The following is a 21049-nucleotide window of genomic DNA, read 5'->3' as shown; positions in this document are numbered from 1 at the left end:
CCAGCTCTGAGATAAATAGGTGGTAACTACCGATAAAGGCTCTGCTGGAGGTGGGGATGGGGCTGCATTGTTTTGACACCGTGGTTTTAGAGCGTTCTGATGACTGAGGGGATTTTGCTGGAGCTGCTTCCTGAGGTTGCACACAAACAAGCAAGCTCGTGATTACCTGACCGGTACTGCGCAACGCTGGGGGGGGAGGGGGGCAAAGGGGAGAAAAGTAACTGCAACCCGACCACAGCCGACAGGGACAAAGCCGGGCTGCTTGGCTCCGAGCTCTCGCAGCTGCCCGGCTCACCGGTGTGATGAAATCCATCCTCCTCACTCGGTAGCAAACCTACCCAGTCGTGGCGTTTTTCACTTCGAAAGCAATTAGGTACCTGTGAATCTGCAGCTGAAGGAATGGTGTTTTTCTAGGACTTTGGAGTCTGGTTTTATAGGTTTGGGAGGGAAAAAGAAGAAAACAGCAAAGTTTTCTTTGGCAACGCAGAGATAATAAAGTAGATGCATCACACTGTGCTTTCATCAAAGGCTCTCTTACAGGGAGCAGAGAGAACAGGGTGGTGCTGGCCTTCATCTGATCCCTGGGAGAAGCAGTCCCTGATGAAGAGACACAGCAGAAACCCTCACTCAACCGGGGAGAGCAGGGCTAGGAGTGTCTAGACATTGATGTCTGGGTAGTGCTATCAGTCTGATAATGTCCACCTGCAATGCAGAGTTCCTGAGTGCTTCAGAGCACTGAACCGACTCACCCTCTCCTGACCATCCCACACCTCTCAGGTACAGCAGGCAGCTCCTTGCTGCACATGGTCAGCTCTGGGCAGGAGTGCAAGTTCCAGAAATGCTTTCAGAGGGCTTAGAGCCTTTGCCTACAGGCTCCAAATGGCCAGGAAGGGCAACAGAGCAGTGCTGTGTGGGAAAGTCTCAGGCCCTCCATTGGAGCTTGCAGGAGAACAGCGGGAGAAATCCTAGGTAGCAACCTTCTGAATGCAGTAGGAGTGAGGTTGAGGAGAGACATGCAGTGTGTGTGAAGCACATGATCCTATGATAGAATCATAGGATCACAGAATCATTAAGGTTGGAAAAGATCATTTAGTCCAACTGTCATGGAGCGCTGACCGTGCTGCTGGCTCCTTGATGGGAGTCAACGATGGGAGTGGATGCAATCCACACTCACCCCATACTTGGGAAAAGCTGGGCTTAGTGCATGTCTTGGTGGCAACTTTGGGCCATGTTGTGCTAAAGCTGTCTGGGTGTGAGGCTGGCTGCTTGGACACATAGTAGGACACCATGCATCCTCAGTTTCTTCCTCTTCCAGAAAGCCTCACAGCTTAGCCTTATTCTGCGAGGGATACTGTGGGATTTGATCCTGGAGATGGATGCTATGCTTCTGTGGGGCTGTGCAGCAGTCCCATTGCCCCCTATTCCCAGTGAGTACTGCATTGAGCAGTATTACTGCATGAATATATGGCAGAGTTGGTTCAAATAAAGTTGATGTAAGACCATACTGAGATACATCCATGTGCTGGGCTGCAATACAGGCTCATCCCCTGTGCTTTTGTACTTTCTGGGCAAAAGCTCTGTGCTCATGTCTCTGTTTGCCCATGTCTTCCCTACCTCATCCTTCTTGCCTCTTTGACCATTGAACACCCCTGACAGTTAAACACCTCATACCCAGAGCCTCACAAACCCCCAATTCATATTTTGCTTTCCAGGGTCAACTTGAAATTGGTAACTTCTTAGTCATGTTTCATGAATGATTTCAAAACCCAGCACCTCTTCCTGCGGACATCACAAGCAATTTATACATCAAGATAAAACACCGAAACTCTGCATTTCCTCTTCATCACTCATCAGCATTCTCAGTGCTCTGGAATTTGCTGAGATTTTTTACAACATTGCTAAAATCATCAGGTCTTCTCTTCTGGGCTTATTCCTTTCTTTGTGTATTAGATATCTTTATTCTCTCTTCTTCAAATAGTTTTCTGCGCTGGCTCAGCAGGCAAAATAAACACTCTTACACAGTAGTCACTGTCTTTCCTACTCTGCCTAAGATTCTTTTTTCACTGAAAGTCCCTAACAGTTTTCACATGCTAGTACCAAATCTTTTTCTACCTGCCTTATGAGGAAATACCTTTCCTTTGCATTCTTAATCTCAGCTGAAGGACCTGGTTTTGTCCAAGATGTTGCAATCTCCTCTGTATTCTCTAGGGTAGAGGTATTCCTGCACTGATAGTGTTCATGATTGCCTGTTCTTAGATAAATGTGTGAGTCTTCCTTTTACATCCTTTACAAATGCAGGGTCAAGTGAGAAGATACTAAAGCGTATGTATATAAATACATACAAAGTGTGAAGCTTTAATCTGCAGGCAGACATGATGCTAATTCTTCATCAAGATTTCCCTCCTGTTGTATCCTTGCAAATGCTTAACACTGTGATTGTTTTGCCCCCTTGGGCGGTGTCAGGCAGAGGACTCAGCAGAAGTTTGTGATCTGTGGGTAGTTAATGATACCTGTTTCCTTTTCTGGCAAAAACAAGCTTTTACACTTGCCAGGACTTGCAGCCTGGTTTCCTTTTTCTTCAAGACATTTATTGGCAAATGTCTTACAGGTGTGCAGAGCAGGCACGGCCACATGGACCAGGTTTCAGCAGAAAGATATAAGCTTCACACTGGATCAGAAAATGGGATTGACCAGACACTGTCTGCCCATCCCACCATCTCTGGGCACTCAGTGTTGGGGCTAATACAAAACACATAGTGAACCATCTCCAAGTCATGCTGCAGCCCACCCTGATGGGCTGACTGTGTCTTGGTACAGGTCCTGTTTGTCCATACGTCAGAAGCTGCTGCGTATCTTCTGTGGGATTAGTCGGGGACTGTGTGGGAATGCATCCTCCCTATCTGCACTGTGTTTGACCATGGGAGCAGCTGAAGCAGCCAAAGATCACAACCTGCAGGGCTGTAGAACTCAAGAGCACGAAAGTTTAACCCTGCATCAGCTGCTCACTACATGCAGGAATTCAGCACCAAGTTTTCGTGGAGAAGGCCAGCTCCAAATGTGGCTTATTGGCTAAAAGTCAACAAGAAGATAGAATATCCTGCACTAGACTAGATATTAACTAGAGTATCCCCAGATGGGACTCAGAAGAACCATTGAGTCCAGCTCCTGGCTCCACACTGGACCACCCGAAATACAGCATTACAACTGGAGATTTTCCCTGCACGCCCAGATTGAATTTTCCATTGCCAGAAGGGAAGTTCAGATTCCCTCATTGGAACCAAACTTTGCAGTTCATGAAGGAAGCGCCAGGGATTTGTTTTATACTGACTGCCCACCAGGAATACTCAGTGAAAACTGGATTTGAAATGGGCTGTGTGAATTGTTCCTTCTCAAATTTTGAGTCAGAAACACCTTAAAACACTCAGTGTTTGGTCAATAGACATGACCTGGAATTCCTAATCTGCTGGAGATAAACCAAGCTAATAATCAACCCTCTTCTTGCAGCCATTCAAACATTGACATTTCCTCACTGGCTGTAACAAAGGTGCAGTTCTGGGAGTAGTTTCACTCTGCTCTTCACATTATTGATTTCTTCTGGCTCCATTTGAAACGCGGTCATATGCAACGGATGGAGGTTGTGTGGGCTGGAGGCTGGCTGTTGTTCTGGCTTCTTCTCCAAACCAACCTCCAATGAGAGCTCCGGATGGGATCCTGTCTCCTTCTTGGCCTTTTGGTGCTCACCTGTCGCCATGTTTTTCCCTCTCCCTTGAATCAGCAACCCACAAATGACCACAATGCCTGAGAATGCTCCCCAGAAAGCCCCAAAACACTGAAATCACTCTCATCTGTAAACAAGGTGGTTTTGGTATTTATAAAGCTGCATCGTATCTGTCATTATCTGCAGCAGCACTCATGAGTTAATTCCCAAAGCAATCCTGAAAGCTCTGATGAAGACTCTATGGCAAGAAACCCATCCCATGGAGGCCAAGAGATTTGACCCGTAGAGTAGGATTTGTTTTGCTTTGGATTTTTCTGTTTTAGGATTGTTCTTTGGCTGGATATTCTGTACCAGAGGTCAGAAAGAAAACAAAAATCAAACAGTCAAATTTATGGAAGTGATGAGCTTTGCAGTACTATAGAGGTGAGGGAGTGAAAAGCAGGGAGTTATTAAACTGGCCTCTGTAGGCTCTTGGCAGAAAGTAGCTCTGTGTCATATAATAAACAAATATGTAACTCTAATCCTGGTGTTAGGTGGTAGGACATGCATGGTGGAATCATCTAGGGCCTCAACAGCTAAGCGACAGATGGAGAATTCGCCTTGTTGGAAAAGGTGACAGACAAAGGTGTAGAAATTTTCTTCCTCTGGGCCTCATGTGCCAGAAAGTGCAGATGCAGCACTGGAGCTTCTTTTTGTAGAATCATGGAATCATTAAGATTGAAAATGACCACTAAGGTCATCTAGTCCAACCAGCTTGGAGTCCTGGAGCAGGGAGCAAAGCAGTGTGAGTGGGTGAGACCCAAAGAGGGAGAGGAAACAGATCTGCGTGTGTGAGAGTCAAGGTCCAGACATGTACCGTGGTCCCGACATAGTAAAATTCATCCCTGGAACCTGCATATTCATAGAAGAGTTTTCTAAGTGCACTTACAAAAAACATCTCTCAGCTCCTCCAAGGAATGGAGTTGTAGCAAGGAACACATTTCTGCCCATACCTTTCCAGGTCTCTGCTGGGGGTTCGTGTGTGACTTTGATGGCTATGGAATGAATTTCCTGAGATGAGTGAAGAAGTGAAGAATCCAATCACCTTCAGGATCACCTCTGAAAATTTTTTCCTGTTCCTCAAGTGACTCTTCATGAAATCAGAAGAAAGAAGGAGGAGGAACTGTAATGGAAGGAAGATACAATAAGGAGACTGAAAGAGGAAGAAGAGGAGGTAGTTAATGATTAGGTCTGAATCCCTCTGCTGGAACTGCTGTTAAGCTGAGACTGGAGACAAAGTCATCACCATGAAGCCAGAATTACCACCATTCATGTTGCTCACCCAGTAGAGTACCTGTGAGTCTGGTTTTGGGGCAGCCTTCATGTCAAGGAAAAGCCCATGCTGTAGTCAGCCTTTTTAGAGACTGATCAAAGATTCCCATCCCAATGTATGTCTGTGTCTCATCACTTTGTTCCCAAACCACAACATCTATCCATTTCCTCAGCCCTTGTGATAAGCCAAACAACTGATGCCAGGAAGATAAAGCAATCCATGGTCTTTCTTTCCTAGAAAGGCTGTGCCATAAACTGCTGCAGGAGTTGTAGATCAGGCTGTTCTAGCTGTTCACGTGCAGTATAGAAGCTGGAACATGAGTTTTCAGGTCATTTGGGGTTTCTGAACTCAGTTATTAGCACAAAATGTTAGGAAATGTGGGTCTGATGGGCCCAAAGAACTTAGCAACCTTCCCCTAGGTGACAGTGCTGAGCTGACAGGGAATGGCCTCGAGTTGTGCCAGGAGAGGTTCAGGTTGGATTTTAGAAAAAAATTCCTTCTCTGAAAGAGTGATGTTGCATTGTCACAGGCTGCCCAGGGAGGTGGGAGAGTCACCATCCCTGGAGGTGTTCAGGAACCGTGGAGATGTGGCACTGAGGGACGTGGTCAGTGGGTGTGGTGGGGATGGGTTGGGGTTGGACTAGGTGACCTTAGAGGTCTTTCCCAACCTTAATGACTCTGCCATTCTATTTGGGATGTACTTGAATATTGAAGTTATTTAAAGTACACAGATTACTATGCTGCATAAAGTCTTATGAGAGGCTGGAAATGGTGAAAAATTGCTCACCATTCTCATTGTTATGTTGAGCTCGTACGACCTACAATAAATAAATAAATTTCTGCATAACTGAACAGAACGTTAGGATGGGAATTGTAGGAACTGGTATGCTTCTGTCCCCTTTAAGACACTGAAACCAGAGTCAGGTATTTCCGTAGCTGCTCCTTAGGCACACATGGCTGGATTTTCCAGTGGGGAGCAGGGTCAAACCTGCAGAAATCTTTAAATACAGCCAGTTATTGTATTGTATTGTGTCAACCTGGAATTGAAACTCTTGAAAATCCTTTGCTAAGTGCAAGACTCACCTGCATGAGAAGCAGTATGTGTGTGTGTGTGTGCACAGGTGTGCAAGGCAGAGGAGGGACAGAGCTTCACCTGCCCCCCCCCCCCGAACTACTTTCTGACGCATGGTTCTCGTTGTCTCGTTGTCTTTAGGGCTGGGAGAGCACGCTGGCAACACAGGGTCATATTTCAGTGCCTCAGGGAGATGAAAGCCCCAGTTACCTGGCTACAGTCCAGGGGCTCTACGTGCTTTTCTCACAGCTTTGTCTCTCTGTCACGAAAAACCTTCCCAGAGCCGGTACACACAAAAGGTTTGGTGACTCCGGAGTGCTCTGGCAGGTCCACGCCCCTATGAAAGCACCTACAAAGCATGAGAAGAAGCAGATGAAGAAACTCCCTGTGCCTGGTGTCCTTCCTCAGTGAAAGCAGGGACCCACCGGGCTGCAGGACTGACTGTCCGTGTGGCCAGGTGAGGGATGTGGGAGATAAATGAGGTGAGAACAGTGTGAGACACAGTGGGACCTGTGTAGGCGAGGGCCAGGGATGATGCGAAAGTGAGAGGAACTTCAACACTGGGAGGAAGGAGTAAGGATGGGAGCGATGCTCAGTGAATGGGCAATTTGGCCCAAGCCTCTGTTAGGAGAGAAAAGTGAGAGCCCTCCTCACTTATTTAGGATTCAGGGTTAGGGCTAGGGTTAGGGTTAGGGAGTGTGGAAGACCTGGGTCAGTCCCACATCTGCTCTGGGCAGATCTGTGTGTCCAGCACGGGGACAGAAGTGAGAACTGGTCCCAGACAGGTGGGCAGGCACCCACATCCCCCAACCAGCCCCAAAAGCTGCCCTAAGCTCGTGAGCTGTGAGTCAGCCCTCTGCTTTCTCCGAACTTCAACTCTTTCCCTTCCACAGCAGATCAAACATCTTGTTGCCACGCTAAGCATTTCTCAGCAGCCCCTTTTATCCCCCCTCTCTGAGTCCCCGGAGGGTCTTTTGTCACTCTCTGATAAGAAAGCTGGCTGAATGGGAGTGAGGGGCACGGCGTTCCAGAGTGGATGCTTCTTGTGCAGTGACTCACCAGGCTGCAGGGGACAGTAGCAGGTCCAGGGACATGTCCTGGCTTACTGGGACACATCCTCACCCAAAGGGAGCCAGCTTCCTGGGAAGCATGAGCAGTTTCCACCACGTGACTTCTCTTCCTTTGCTTTTCCCTGAAACTGTGGAAAGAGCCAGATGTGCACTCTGTTCCCCGTGTACTTCCAGCATGACTGAGATTGGAAGCACAAACCTTGTGCTTCAGTCACCTTTGTATCATGGCAGGGGAGAATTCAGGCTTATGCTGGGAGACACGTGCTCAGAAGGGGATGAGGACACAGGGAAGTGGCAGGGCACCAACAGCCCACGGGGTGCCTGGGGACGAGGACTATTCGCGGAACTAAGGACATGCCAAGAAAAGGTGTGTCTGATCCGCTGCCCCACTCCTCTGCCCCTACACGCCTGCGTGAGCCTGGTATGTAGCGACGGCACTGCGTGTTCTTGGTGGCTGCTTTCAGGAACCCTGAGCGGTCACACATGTTGAGCAGATAAAGATCTCACCACTCCCATGTGGAGAGTGCAGCCACTGTGTGGCAGGAGGAGTGGGGCTGTGACTCCTCTAAGTCACTTGCTTAGTCACTGCCTCAGTTTCCCCAGCTCTAGAATGGGGTTAGTAATACGTCTCTGAGATCGTATGTTCCTCAGGTGTGGGGTTTACTATACAGCCATAAAATAAAATGTACCATAGAATCATAGAAGCATTAAAGTTGGAAAAGACCACAAGGTCCACGTAGTCCAATTGTCAGCTCATTCCCACCGTGCCTACTAACCCTCAGAGCCACATCTCCATGGCTCTTGAACATGTTGGCAGCAAAGGTGGGACCCACTGTGCTCCACTCATGGGACTGCAGCCTCACTGGGTGTTGTTCTAAGAACAGTTTTGTGGATGCGTGGCTGAAAATCAGCCATGATCCTCCCAGAAGTAGCAAGAGTCTCTGTCACTTTCTGTAAGTACATCCGTAATGGAAATGAGAACGTAATAGCTCGTCTTTGACAGGGAACACAGTCCCCTTTGTGCTAATGGAGTAATAAAAGCAATCAACCTGGAGCATGCTCATCTTATTACTGGGAGCATGCGAACCAGGTGATAAGGTTGCTCTGTTAGCCAGGTTGTGCTGCTGCATTGTTCCCATGCAGTTTAAGAGCTCTACAAAGCCAAGCCCTGGTAATTAAATACTAGGACACCCTAGTGCTTTTGTTAGCCTCAAAGTACTGTAAATTTTAGAATCACAGAATCATTAAGTCTGGAAAAGACCACTAAGATCATCAGGTCCGGCTGTCAACCCATCACACCATCCCCACTGACCTACATCCCTCAGTGCCACATCTCTGTGGTTCTTGAACACCTCCAGGGACAGTGACTCCACCACCCTCCTGGGCAGCCTGTGCTACTGCCTCATCACTCTTTCTGAGAAGGAATTTTTCCTACTATCCAACCTGAACCTCCCCTGGTACAACTGAAGGCCATTGCCTGTCTTTACATAGCTGTTGCCTGGGAGAAGCGGTCGATTCCCACCTTGCTCCAACCTCCTTCAGGTAGTTGTACAGAGGGAAGGTCATCTGTCATGCTATGCTGGGAAGGCAGAGTATAAGAAGATTCAGCCTGGATATTAGGAAAAATAACTTCTCAGAAAGAGTATTTGAACCTCGCACAGGGATGTGGTGGAGTCACCATCCCTGGAGATGTTCAAGAATTGTGGAGATGTGGCACTCAGGGATGTGGTTAGTGGGCAATATTGGTAGTAGGTGGATGGTTGGACTAGATGACTGTCTCATGTCACATGCTCTGTAGCAGTCTTACACCAAAGAAAGCTGGAGGATTCTGGCCTGCTCCCCAACAAGACCAGGATGCTCCTATGCCCCAAGCTAGATGCAAATGGCCAATGTGAAGCCACTTCCCATCCCCAGTGACTCAAAGTCAAAGAAGCACTGGCATCCTGCTCCAGGAAGGGTCATTCACTTCCTTGCCCTGCAGGAAGGGTGCACACAGGGAGAACATGGAGTTGGGACAGCAGCATGAATCTCTAGGCATGCGGAAAATAATATTGCCAGGACTGTAGAGAGATGTAGCAAATCATGGGTGCCATGGGCACCTGAACACCTGCCTTCAGCCTTTCAATGGTATTGCTTCTTGGACATCCAGTGAGCTAAGCTTAGAACAAAAGATTTGAAACACTACTCTGGCTATTAGTGTGGTCCTGCTATCCTTCTGAGAGCTTTTTCTTTCTGCCTCATGTTTGTGTTGGGAAAAATGCCTATTCTCTCCAAACTGTGTTTTATTTTTTCTCTCAGAGAGTTTGTATGGGAGTTCAAGACAGTGAGATATATGGAGATGCATGTAGTATTGCATTGGCACAGGCTGCCCAAGGACGTGGTCAGTGGGCATGGTGGGGTAGGGTTGACCTTGGTGGTCTTAGTGATCTTTTCCAATCTTAAAGATTCTCTGAGTCTTTGATATGCTTGTAGCACGTTTCTTGTCCAATCCAGGCTCTGCTGAATTAACAGCAGTCCTTAAGAGCAGGACAAGGGGAAATGGTTTTAAGTTCAGGGAGGGAAGATTTAGGTTGGATGTGAGGGGGAAGTTCTTTGTTATGAGAGTGGTAAGGTGCTGGAACAGGCTGCCCAGAGAAGTTGTGGATGCCCTGTCCCTAGAGGTGTTCAACGCTAGGTTGGATGGGACCCTAGTCAACCTGGTCTAGTATTAAATGAGGAGGTTGGTGGCCCTGCATGTGGCAGGGGGGGTTGGAGATTCATGATCCTTGAGGTCCCTTCCAACCCTGGTCATTCTGTGATTCTGTGATTCTGCTGCTTGCAAGCTCTGCTCTTGTCTTCTATAAGGATTCAGCTCTGTTTGTGGGAAGGCTCACTACAGCATCCAGCAGAGAAAGATGAAAAGTTTTGCAGTGGTTACCTTCTAAGGATGGAATTATAAAACACAGATGAGATGAGGTAAAGCAGCACAGAGTCCTGTAGAGCATGGCTTTTCAACATGGGCATTTTGTTCTTTGTGCAGCGTCTCCCAGAAGCACATGCTGAGGACTTCTCTGTAGTGTGACCTGTGAAGAACAGAGTGATCCTGGGATTAGGGCAGAAAGCTGACTCTGGGAGTAAAACTGCTCCATGAGGCTACGAGAGGAATTCTATAGGCCACATATATCACTGCAATAATACATTTGTTACTGCTCTTGTATTTGGAAGGCGATCCTGGAGCAGGGAAAGCAAGCTCTGAGCAGCTTTGTAAAAGTACCGCCTGGCTCCATCTGCAGGTGGCAGCTGAGATGACAGCCACGCTCGGTTTGGAGGCAGACTGCGAGCAGCTGAAAGCAGGGCAATAAGTTGCTCCTCAGCCCTGTGCAGAAGACTTGTCCACTGAATCTCCACTCTTTTATGGTTTCTCTTTCCAAAAGTAAAGATTGTTGAGTCTGTGCTGATTTTGTGCATTTGGACCTTTGGAATAGTCCTGCTGCCCCTTGGTTTTCCTGGAAGATTCCCTGGAGCTTGGATGGAAAAGTTCAGGATTCCCATGTGTGATCTGCAGTGAAAAAACTGATGAGCAGGGCATGAGGAGTTTTGGGTTTGTCTCCACACCTGAGTTGGGATGGTTGCTGGGAGCTGTTGGTGTTGGCTCTGGGGATCCACAGCTGCTGCCTGTTCCCTTCCCTTCCTAGCGACGTTCCTGCATCAAGCTCCATCATCGGGGCACTGGAGCCCCATAGAGGAACAGAAGGGCCTGGGAATTACACTTGTACACATTATAGTTTCTCAGAGCTCAGGCATGAACAAGTATGGAGGAATAAATGTTAACATATTGCATGCATGTACCCGTGAATGCTCTTGAGTGTGACCGTAGCAGTGCTCAACACTTCTGCACTGAGTAACAGCTTTTGATTCTTTTTAGAAATCCCTGCTTTCCCAGTCCCTGCCATCATACTTTTCATTTTTTCCTCTCAGAGACCCAGGACTCCAGTTACCTGTGTGCCACTCCTGCCTCAGCCCTATTTTCTCCAGCCAGACATGACCAGCTCCAGCCATGTGGGGCTGATTGGTGGCAGCAGCTCTGAGCTCCCTCCTCCCATGCTTACTGTAGTCCAGCATCGCTCTGGCAGCCATTCTCCACATGTGACATCTACAGAAGGCAGGAATTCCTTCTGCTCATGGCCACTGGAACAAATAGAGGCAATCTGGGATGCTGAGGGTCTGCCTTTTGCCCAGCTTTAAGAACAAGACCTGGGCACTGCTTTTGCCATGCCACTGGATGTACCAACACCTGCTGGGATGAGGTTTTTCCTCCAGTATGCTGGCTGTTTTTTTGCTTTTTTCTCTACTGGCTTTTTGATAGCATCTACCTGGACAGACTGCTGGATGGTGAACGCTGACGATTCCCTGGAGGTAAGATCTTTTGGAGAACCTGATCTCCAAATCAGATGTGTCCTAGAGAGAGTTTGGTTTCTGGCATCATTGCTTCGCTTTCATCTACATTTCCACTGTCATGCAGGATGAAAGTGGATGAAAATGAGATGAATGGCTCTGGCAAGAGCTGGGGGACAGGGGTATTTTGTGTAATTCTTTCTGCTGGATTCCACTCTCAGGAAAAGTTCAGAAGTTTCAGATTTAAGTGTGCATGAACTAGAGCGTGTTACCGTGCAGCTCCAGCCTGCAGTGGGTTTTTTGGAGATGTTTCTAATTTTGTAGGCCAGACTTCTTGGTGATAAAGTCCAACGTGTGCACAGTCATTTTTCTTAACAGCCACTGAGCTACAGAGCTAGCAGAAGCCTATGGGGTGCATAGGGACTGCTGTCAGATCCAGCTCCCAAAACTATTTTCTTGAACTTGTGCAGACATTAGCACTTTCATGTAAAGAAAAACAGCATAATCCCACTAGTGTGACTGGGATATCACTCTTTGCTTATCGTCCTAATTTGGAACATGTTTTAGATTCATTTCAGGAAGCTGTGAGTCACCTGGATTAAGCTGAGGATGCTGGTACGAGCAGAAAAGCCAAATGGGTCACAAATTAGAGTAACAGAATCATAGGATCAGTAAGGTTGGAAAAGGCCACTTGAGATCATCTAGTCCAACCATCAACCCATCATTGATCCATAATTTCTAAGCAAAATGGAGGAGGAAAACCCAACTCCTAAGTAAAGTGAGTCCAGAAAAGAATCGATCCCGGTATCCTGAGGCCATGTAACCTTGTCTTCTTGTCAGGAGGCACCTGTGCTGGGCTGTCCCTAAGCATCCCATTAACACCCTGTGTGGTTATTAGCAGGCACCACTCTCACATTCCTGCTCTGAGTGTGAATACTAAATAATAGAGCAAAATGCCCCCAGCCTTAATACCTGACTGAATGAGCTCCCTAATGGCCCTAATGACTCACTGCTTCTAGGAATATGGGAATGCAGGGAAACCACTCATGGCCAGAAAGGTCTGCAGTATAAAACTGCTGGTTTCAGCTAGGCAAGTTTTGACTTCAGGAGAAATCACAGAATTGTGAAATCACTGAGGTTGGAAAAGACCACTAAGATCATCAGGTCCTGCTGTCAACCCATCACACCATCCCCACTGACCTGCAGCAAGATGCTGCAGCACAGAGCAGGGCTCGTGCTCATGCAACTGTGAGCAAGGCTGGGGCAGGATTTGCAGTGGTTTTTGCTGGTAAAAGCCATAAACTGCTTCCTAACAAGTACTGTTGTGTCAACTCAGTCCCTTCCTGTTGTAGCTGGATTAAAAGAATCCCCACCACTGTTAAGCACTGCCTGGTTCACTCCTGTGCTCGGCAGTCACTGTGTTGGCACCTTCTACAGTGCTGTAAAACACCACGTGCTTTCCCCAGGTTGGTGAGCGTGTGCTTGTTCTTTCATTTTTTATTTTTGTATTAGAATTATTTTAGTAGCAATTATACATTACGCATAGGATATGATTATATGTATTGCAGTCATTACGCAGTTGATGTTTTACATGCGTACTTGTGCTAGGGAAAGCAGGTCGTGGCTATATGTTTCACAATCAGAGCTGGAGATGGGAGTTTGGGATGAGATGTGCAGCTCCTTGGGGAGCCCTTGGCTGGGCAGATTTGCTATGGGAGGAAGGAAAAATCAGAAATTAGTGCTTGGGTTTGCCCATGTTCAGTGCTAGCAAGAGTAGATAACAGCTGAAACATCCCAAGAAACAAAGAACATTCATCAAGTTTTTCCCAATCTGGAGAAGGGGTTGATTCATAAGCCAGATCATTGAACATAGATTTTGGATCTCAAAGACCTCCTTCTGTTTTACGTGAAAGCTAACGAAGCCTGGAATGCTGTTAGTCTCTTTATAAATAATATTGATGAGGATGCTGCTTGTAAGACTTAAAAAACAATACTAATGTGAGCAAGTGAGGAAGTACATGAGAGTAGCAGCTGAATACAGAATAGTGTGAATAAACCCACAGAGATTTAGGTTGAATATGAAATGGAATAAACACAAGCGGAACAAAATGCAATTTAATAAAAATATGTTAATTTCAAGTGAAAACTAACATCTATGCAAATTTTTTTACATGAAACTCTTCCCTTGAAAAATAACAGCCAATAAAACCATATCTTTTTCCTGCATGACTCCTCATTTTTGTGATATTTTTCATTTGACTTGCCCCCAGCATTCTCAGAACTTGCAAGTAGTTTTCATCTTCACAAAACAAAATATATGGATTGTTTTCACTGAAACTTGGGCAATAACTTTTTTTACCTGTCTGAAATAGTGAGTCATTTTTAGACATCTGTAATCCACCATTCAGTATCACAGAGAGCATTACAATTTGGCTTGTACACTGTGTTATGGAGACAATGCTGTGGTTGGCTTCAGGCTTCAGTACATCCCGAGTTAAACTTCATTAAGTGTCTGGTGTGCATTATTATCTGCTTTGTGATTTACAAAGCATAAGAAAAAGAAATTTCTTGCATCATCCAAACCAGTACAGCTGTATCGCCTGTATAGACCCATTCCCCAAGTACTGTTTCCAGTGGGGTGCCCCTGGCAGAAGCAGGGCAGACTGGAGCCCCAAGCTGCCCCCACATTGTCCTCACTCCTCCTATGAGCAATCCTAGAAGTGTTTCACAGGTGCTGATTGCTATATTTGCATGGGTAATGAAAACACCTCCCGTGTTAAAGTGATTTATGGAAGGCTGGGCCAGGAACGCTATCTAAGGCTTCAGAAGGATGGAAACGATGAGCCATGATGCGACTGCAAGCTGTACAGAGCCTGGATGTCTCGACGATGAGTGTGATTGGTCCCACAGCTGGCAGTGTGCAGCAGGAGCCCTGGGGCCAGGACCAGCACTGGCTGCCCTTGCTCTTCCAGCTGGTGTTTATGGCTGAGTCATTTGGGGCAGCCCTTGAGAAGCGTCTGGGAAGGGGCTCACACCTGCACTCTGCATAGAACACTCCCTTATCCTGGTGGGGCCACCTCCTCCTGGTACAAGGCTGGTCCCTATGAGTCATGGGCAGCTCCATCCTCAGAGCCTTCTCTGCAGGGAGGTGGTTGGAAGGGAGTGGAATGGCAGATTCACTGGTCGTCCGGTCCACGGCCCTGCCCAGCTCAGCCTGGACAAGTAACTGGCAAGGGCTGAGCAAACCTCCTCTTAGGTATCTCCAACCAGCCACCCCTATATCTTCCCAGCATTTTTCCTCAGAATTTGTATCCTCCCCAATAGGATTTTTTTTTTAAATCTCATCTGAATCTCTTTCATTCCAATATAAAACCAAGAGCAGAAATAGAAAACACTGCCTTTTCTCTCCATCCTTCTCCTTTTCTTAGTACTTCCTACCAAATAACTCCAATTAGCCATCAAAACAGATGAACCAGGACAGTTACTGAATCCAGATTGGTGGATATACTAACCTAGGGTCGTTTTTCTCTCTCCTTGACCCATAGGTGAGTACAAAATGCCGTGGTCTGTGGTGGGAATGTGTCACAAATGTTTTTGATGGGATCCAAACATGTGATGAGTACGACTCCATCTTCGCTGAGCACCCTGGTATGTAAGAGGGAAAGATGTTTCCATGAGAGCTGGGGACACCTGAGCATAGGACAGGGATCAAAAAGGGCATTTCTTCTATTCAGTTACAGATAATTTGATGCACTTATATACTGTGGCCATATTTCTCTCAGTGAGGGATTAGTCCCAGGGAAAGCTGGAGGAAGCTTCACCCCAGGAAAAGGTGTTCCCACAGGACCTGACCCAATTACCCACCCACATGTCCATTCCTCATTTGTTCTGCTTCTGTTCTGCAGTGAAGCTGGTGCTGACCCGAGCCATGATGATCACAGCAGACATACTGGCAGGATTTGGATTTCTCTTCCTTGTCCTGGGTCTGGACTGTGTGAAATTCCTTCCAGATGAGCCACTTATCAAGCTGCGCATCTGCCTGGTGTCTGGAGTTACCTTGCTCATTGCAGGTATTCTTGGACCATTCCCCACTTTGCAGGCATCTTTCAGCAAAAAGGAGGTTTAATACCTTCCCTTATTTTGGAGATACAAGCTGGTGATTTTCTAGAGGGCAAACACCAAGGAAGGATGTTTATTTGCTGTGTTTGTGCAGTGTAGCTTCTAGGACTCTCTGCCTGCCCCTAGCAGCAAATAGTTGAGTCTGTCTTTTTCTATTTCACTTATTGGATAGATTCCTTGGTTGCTGAGGTGACTGACTTCCACTTACTGTTGATTTACTGTGAGGAAGTCAACGTTGTTGAATAGGGCAAAGAGGCAGAACTGCCAGAGGACTAGAAATGCCCTTGCACCCTGATTCAGTTCCTGGCTCAGCCATAGACTGTGTGGCCTTGGGCAAGTCACTTAGCCCAAAATCTTTTCAGCTCATTTGTAACAAAAGGGTAATAACACAGCTCTCCTTCTCAGGTGATAAATACTTTACTGACTGAGATGCTTTGCTATTACAGCCAGTGGAAGAGTTTTAAATACAAAAATAGACTGCCAACAGGTTCTGAGTCATTTCATTTGACTTTATGACAATATCGAGCATCTACCTCAGCTTCAGTGTATGTAGATGTAACACGAAACTCACTGCAGCTACTGGGTGCACATGTGAAGTACTTAGACAGGTTCTTTTAAACAGCCGCCGTGTTTAAACATGCCTCACAAAATCAATCTGAAAAATGTTGTCAAAGTTCAGAAAGTCAAAAGAGATTTGAAAATTAATATCTCAAAGCAACTTTACAACAAGAAGAAGCCGAAATTTTTGCCATCTAATGCAGAAATCTGTGTGAGTCATTGAATCACAGATGTTGGGAAAGACCATTAAGATCATCAAGGCTAACCATCAACCCATCACACCATGCCCACTAACGCACGTCCCTCAGTGCCACATCTCTATGGTTCTTGAACACCTCCAGGGATGGTGACTCCACCATCTCCCTGGGCAGCCTGTACTAACATTTCACTACTCTTTTTCAGTAGAAATTTTTCCAAATATCTTACTAATATCCTATAAAAATGCTACAAACTGGAGCTGTGGGTATGAGATACAGCCCTTGTCTGGAAGGGCTCAAGACAACATCAGCAGGGGCCAGGGTGAACAGCCAAATAGAGCTGGGACAGAGCAGGGGCCAAAACTTGATGTCCAAGGAGATTCTTCCCATCCTGAGGTCTGATCCAGGAGACTGAAGGCTACAGCTCAGGATTTTGTACTTGTGGTCTCCTCATGATTACTGTGGTCTGACTGGCAGCTCTGTGTGGCACCTCCCTCCTGTCCTGCAGGTCTCCCAGGCATCACGGGATCAGTGTGGTATGCCATTGATGTCTACGTGGAGCGCACCTCTTTGGTCTTCCACAACGTCTTTCTGGGCATCCAGTACAAGTTTGGCTGGTCATGCTGGCTTGGCATGGCAGGATCACTGGGCTGCTTCTTATCTGGGTCCCTGCTCACCTGCTGCATGTACCTCTTCAGAGGTGAGGAGCACGGGCAGGTCTGAAACACAGTGAAGGGGCAGAGACATTGCTCTATGGGCCTGCTGCAGGCCCATAGAGTCCAGAATGTCCTTCAAGGATGTCCTTCAGGATAGTTGCTCATCCTTCATTGCAACATCTTCAGCTGTAAAATGGGAATAGTGTTATTTCAGCAGTACTATATAGCACATCAAGGGTTTTGGGTGGGAGCCGAGGTGCAAATATGGCATAAAATGTTATTATTTCATATACTGGAGTGCTTCTTTCTCTGTATTTTGAGGGTTTACGGTCTGAGAACCTCTGCGCACTTGTGAGTAGATCTCGTTTCTCTCCTCACAGAGACCAGCTCTGGAAGGCTCCACTCTGCATACTCCTTGAGGAAAGGCTATTCCTCTGCTGGGACGATTGTAACTAACGTGCACTTGCCGTCCTCACAAACAGCAACTGCCAAAATGTATGCCATGGACACAAGAGTGTGAGAAGGAGGCAGAAACATCACAAGGAGCTCCACTCCAGTGGACTGTGCAGATACTTGAGCTCCTGCAATTGTGGTATAGATGCAAAGCTGAATTTTGAGGTGTGTTGTATGCTGTGCTGTTTGCATTATGACAGCTTAAAAAAAAAAAAAATCCTTCAAAAAAAAAAAACCTCCAAGAAGATCTTGCTTTAGGGATTCCTGATGTCTTCAGTACTGAGGCTGCTTGCATAAGCACAGACTGGAATCACCAACACAGACTCTTCCAGCCTTTGGCTCATCACTATCAGCGTGAGTGAAATAAATCAGCTGCTCCCACGTCAGCCACCAGCTCTCAGCATAAAGAACCTCAAACTGGAAGTTGGATCCTAATAGATGGAAGCACAAGTTAGGTGTGAAGTGATGAATTCTTGGATTATACCAAGAAGGCACAGAGAGATCTGGACATGATGGGCATTTCTGTTACTCCAGCTTCCTGGAGTAGTAGAGGAGGAGCAATCTAGAATCACCTACTAATGCGGATTTACTTGCAGATCTCAAACCGTTGATTTTTCCTGCTCCCTTCCTGAAATATGTTGTAGCTGGGGAGACTTCTCAGCCTTTGTCCTAATGGTCTTCAGCTTTTTTTAGGGTGGTGGGAGGTGCTTTGTGACTTGCAACACATGGGTCAAGCCAAGCAGTGGCTCAGAGGACACTCTGGGGCTGACCATCCAGCTTTGTGCTCCTCCAGGTGTGCCAGTAAAACGTATGCATACCTCAAACACTGGCTTAACTCAGGATGCAAATTCCTCAAATATACATGTATACAGAAATTATTACATAAACATTCACAATACATTTTTGCCTTCAGTGTGCATGCAGTATAAGGGTTAATTCTGTTCTCTGTATGCTGTTAGCTTTGGAGGATCCATCTCCTGCACTAGAGGACTAAGTAAAGGTCACGGCAGCACTTAGGTTTGCTGGGTTGATGTTTTGTAACGACCAGTCCAATGCTGAGTTGCTTCATTCAAATCCTGCTGACAGTCTAAGTGATGTTTTGATCAGTTGTTAATATGTAATGGTTCATGTACTGATTGATCAAACTCTGAATCTGATTTCATGACTGCAGTGTGTAGTCCTCATTAGTTCATTGTCGTGCCTTGATGCCAATCTATTTTAGTTTGGGTCCTTTACTCATTAGCAATAAATCCTCCAGGAAGAACATAGGATTTCATTTCCCTTTCAAAATCACGACCCAAGCCTAAGGACATTGCAGGTGAGCTCATGTATTAAGGTGCTTTCTTTAGTTCTTCCAAATTCCTATTGGGGCAGCCTATCGGGGCTCTGGCTGGTTGTAGGCTACAGAGGGTAGCAATGCCTTAGATCTTTGCTAAGATGATTTCATGCTCTACAAATAGATATTGATTACCCATTTTGATGCATGCAAGCAAGAGAAAGATAATAAAATGATGACATCTACAGTAGGTGTCCTTTCCTGCCTGCAGTATATTGTCCTTTCACTGTCTTGGTCAGCCTTGGCCAGAAGGGCTCTTACTGCAGCTCTAATGCAAACTCACTCTTTGTAAAGATCTTTGTAAGAAACAGACAGGAATAGTTTGCTTTTACATGGGAAGGTGTACAGTTTACTTTTATGCCCCTCCCCTAAGAGTATCTTCGTTCACTGTCTTTGCCCACTGTGCATTGGCACAAGAACTTGAATGCATCACTCCTAGAAAGGGACTCAGAGTATACCAATATATTGATGATGTGTTCTTTGGGGGCCTTATGTCTCACCTGGGAGAACATAACCTTCTTAAAGACTGACAGCTGCATTTGAAAGATAACAAAGCACTGTGGGATGCTTGACAAACAGCATTCAAGGACAATCTGAATGAGGCTTTGAGCAACCTGGTCTAGTGGAAGGTGTCCCTGGGTTTGGAACTAAATGGTCTAAAAGGACCCTTCCAACCCAAACAATTTTATGATTCTGTGATTCTGTTAATCTATTTTGACTTCTTGAAGGGAAGATATGTGTTAGTATGGGGTTGAGATTGTGTCAGAGTTGACCCAGGCCAAGCAGTCTCAGGATAATACACTGTGAGGGGTTTGAAGCTCTAGTTTAGCTGTTTGCCCAAACCCCAAGCAATACAATCAAATAATGGGAGTCAACTTACTGACAGGCCTGAGATGAAGACATTCAGTGGGTATTGCACACCCCTTACTACCCTTAAGCAAATGTTATCACAGTGGGATACAAATAAACATTTGCTGATTGTTAGATGTCATTTCACCTAAATTTAGCCAGAGAGAATTTTGAAACTTCAGTGACCCTGATCAGATCATGAAGTTCTTATCCTGTCCTTGTCAACTAACATATCCTCATGCAGGTGCATGGATATTTTCTAAAACATGGATTTTGCTACTTTTCACACACATTCATTTTTCTGTGAATTCAGTCTATCTGAACTATTATTTTCACTAGATAGGATTGTTTCTTTAGAATTCTATTTCCCTTACGTTTTGTCGTATTTCTGAGATACAATAAATACAGTTGCCTTTGAGTGCCATCTTCCTCTAATGCCTCTTCCAAGGTTTGCCCAAGGAGGCATTTGGGTAGGTGATCTGCCCTCATTCCTGGGAGGGAAATCACTGCTTTCTTGGAAGGAAAGCAGGTTTTAGGAAGGTGGGGTGGGATTCCAGACCTTTGCTAATACCGACAGATGCCATAGCCCAGCGCACATCAGTAGTGGCAGCAGCGCTTTGACAGCTGGCCAACTCTATCCCTAGTTTTGGCATATCTGTTTCTCATCAATTTTTTAAACTTGTGAAGAGAGAAAGGTATAATTCCACCAAGAAAACTAGGTTTTCTCTCTCAGATGGGGCAGGAACCCCACTGTTTGCTCTTTTACCACCTTTAAATACAGTGAACAAAAATACTCTGTCCAAGCACTGTCACAGGGAGCAGAGGACAAATTTCTTTGGGTAGCTATTGAGTTCCTGCTGTAAGATGCTTTTGAGCAAGAAAGGAAAGAACCTAAACCATAGAGTTACCCAAAGAGTATCTGTCCCCAGCCTCATCCTCTTCCTCCCTATACAAAAGCCTGTAGCCCAGTGTCTTCAGATGACAGTCAAAGAAGAGATTAATTAACAATTCTTGTTTTTTCACAATATTCATATGCAACCCTCCTGGCAGCCCTGGCTGATTCCCTGCTATAATTCAGCCACCTTCCTTTTTGCTCTATTTTGCTCAAGAGCCAGTTAATGACTTTATTATTCAGCTGTTGACATGTGGAGGTGAAAGTCCAACTCTGTGCCTCCCCATGTTCCCATTGTCTTTTGCTTCCAGATTGTCACCAAGCAATTATCTTCTCTTTTCTGCCCCTGTTTCCACCTGTCAAGGTTTTTTGATGAATGTCTTCACAAATAAACCTGCCTTTCAGTATTTTCTGGACTTTTCTAGAGCAGCTTGGTATTTCTT

The 21049-nt window shown here is 46.1% G+C and overlaps 1 protein-coding gene across 1 annotated transcript; it reads left to right on the top strand.

The window, feature by feature from the left end:
• The first annotated feature begins 11127 nt into the window (after window positions 1-11127).
• CLDN16 (claudin 16) lies at window positions 11128-20132 on the top strand. Its single transcript, XM_052687463.1, has 5 exons — window positions 11128-11567; window positions 15092-15194; window positions 15452-15616; window positions 16929-17120; window positions 17457-20132. Exons 1-5 carry the CDS (start codon window positions 11424-11426, stop codon window positions 17594-17596), a joined length of 744 nt encoding a protein of 247 aa, XP_052543423.1. The 5' UTR covers window positions 11128-11423; the 3' UTR covers window positions 17597-20132.
• The last annotated feature ends 917 nt before the right edge of the window (window positions 20133-21049 follow it).

This window comes from Tympanuchus pallidicinctus, unplaced genomic scaffold, assembly GCF_026119805.1.
Source record: "Tympanuchus pallidicinctus isolate F22 unplaced genomic scaffold, pur_lepc_1.0 scaffold22, whole genome shotgun sequence".
Classification (NCBI taxonomy): Eukaryota; Metazoa; Chordata; class Aves; order Galliformes; family Phasianidae; genus Tympanuchus; species Tympanuchus pallidicinctus.
The sequence above is the reverse complement of the archived record's forward strand: the minus strand, read 5'-3'. Positions and strand labels throughout refer to the sequence as shown.

Excerpts from the sequence above, each read along its gene's own strand:
- CLDN16 (XM_052687463.1), top strand. The coding sequence starts at position 11,424 with ATGCCACTGGATGTACCAACACCTGCTGGGATGAGGTTTTTCCTCCAG. Across the intron at positions 11,568-15,091 it reads ACGCTGACGATTCCCTGGAG|GTGAGTACAAAATGCCGTGG; the intron begins GTAAGATCTTTT and ends CTTGACCCATAG. Across the intron at positions 15,195-15,451 it reads CATCTTCGCTGAGCACCCTG|TGAAGCTGGTGCTGACCCGA; the intron begins GTATGTAAGAGG and ends TCTGTTCTGCAG.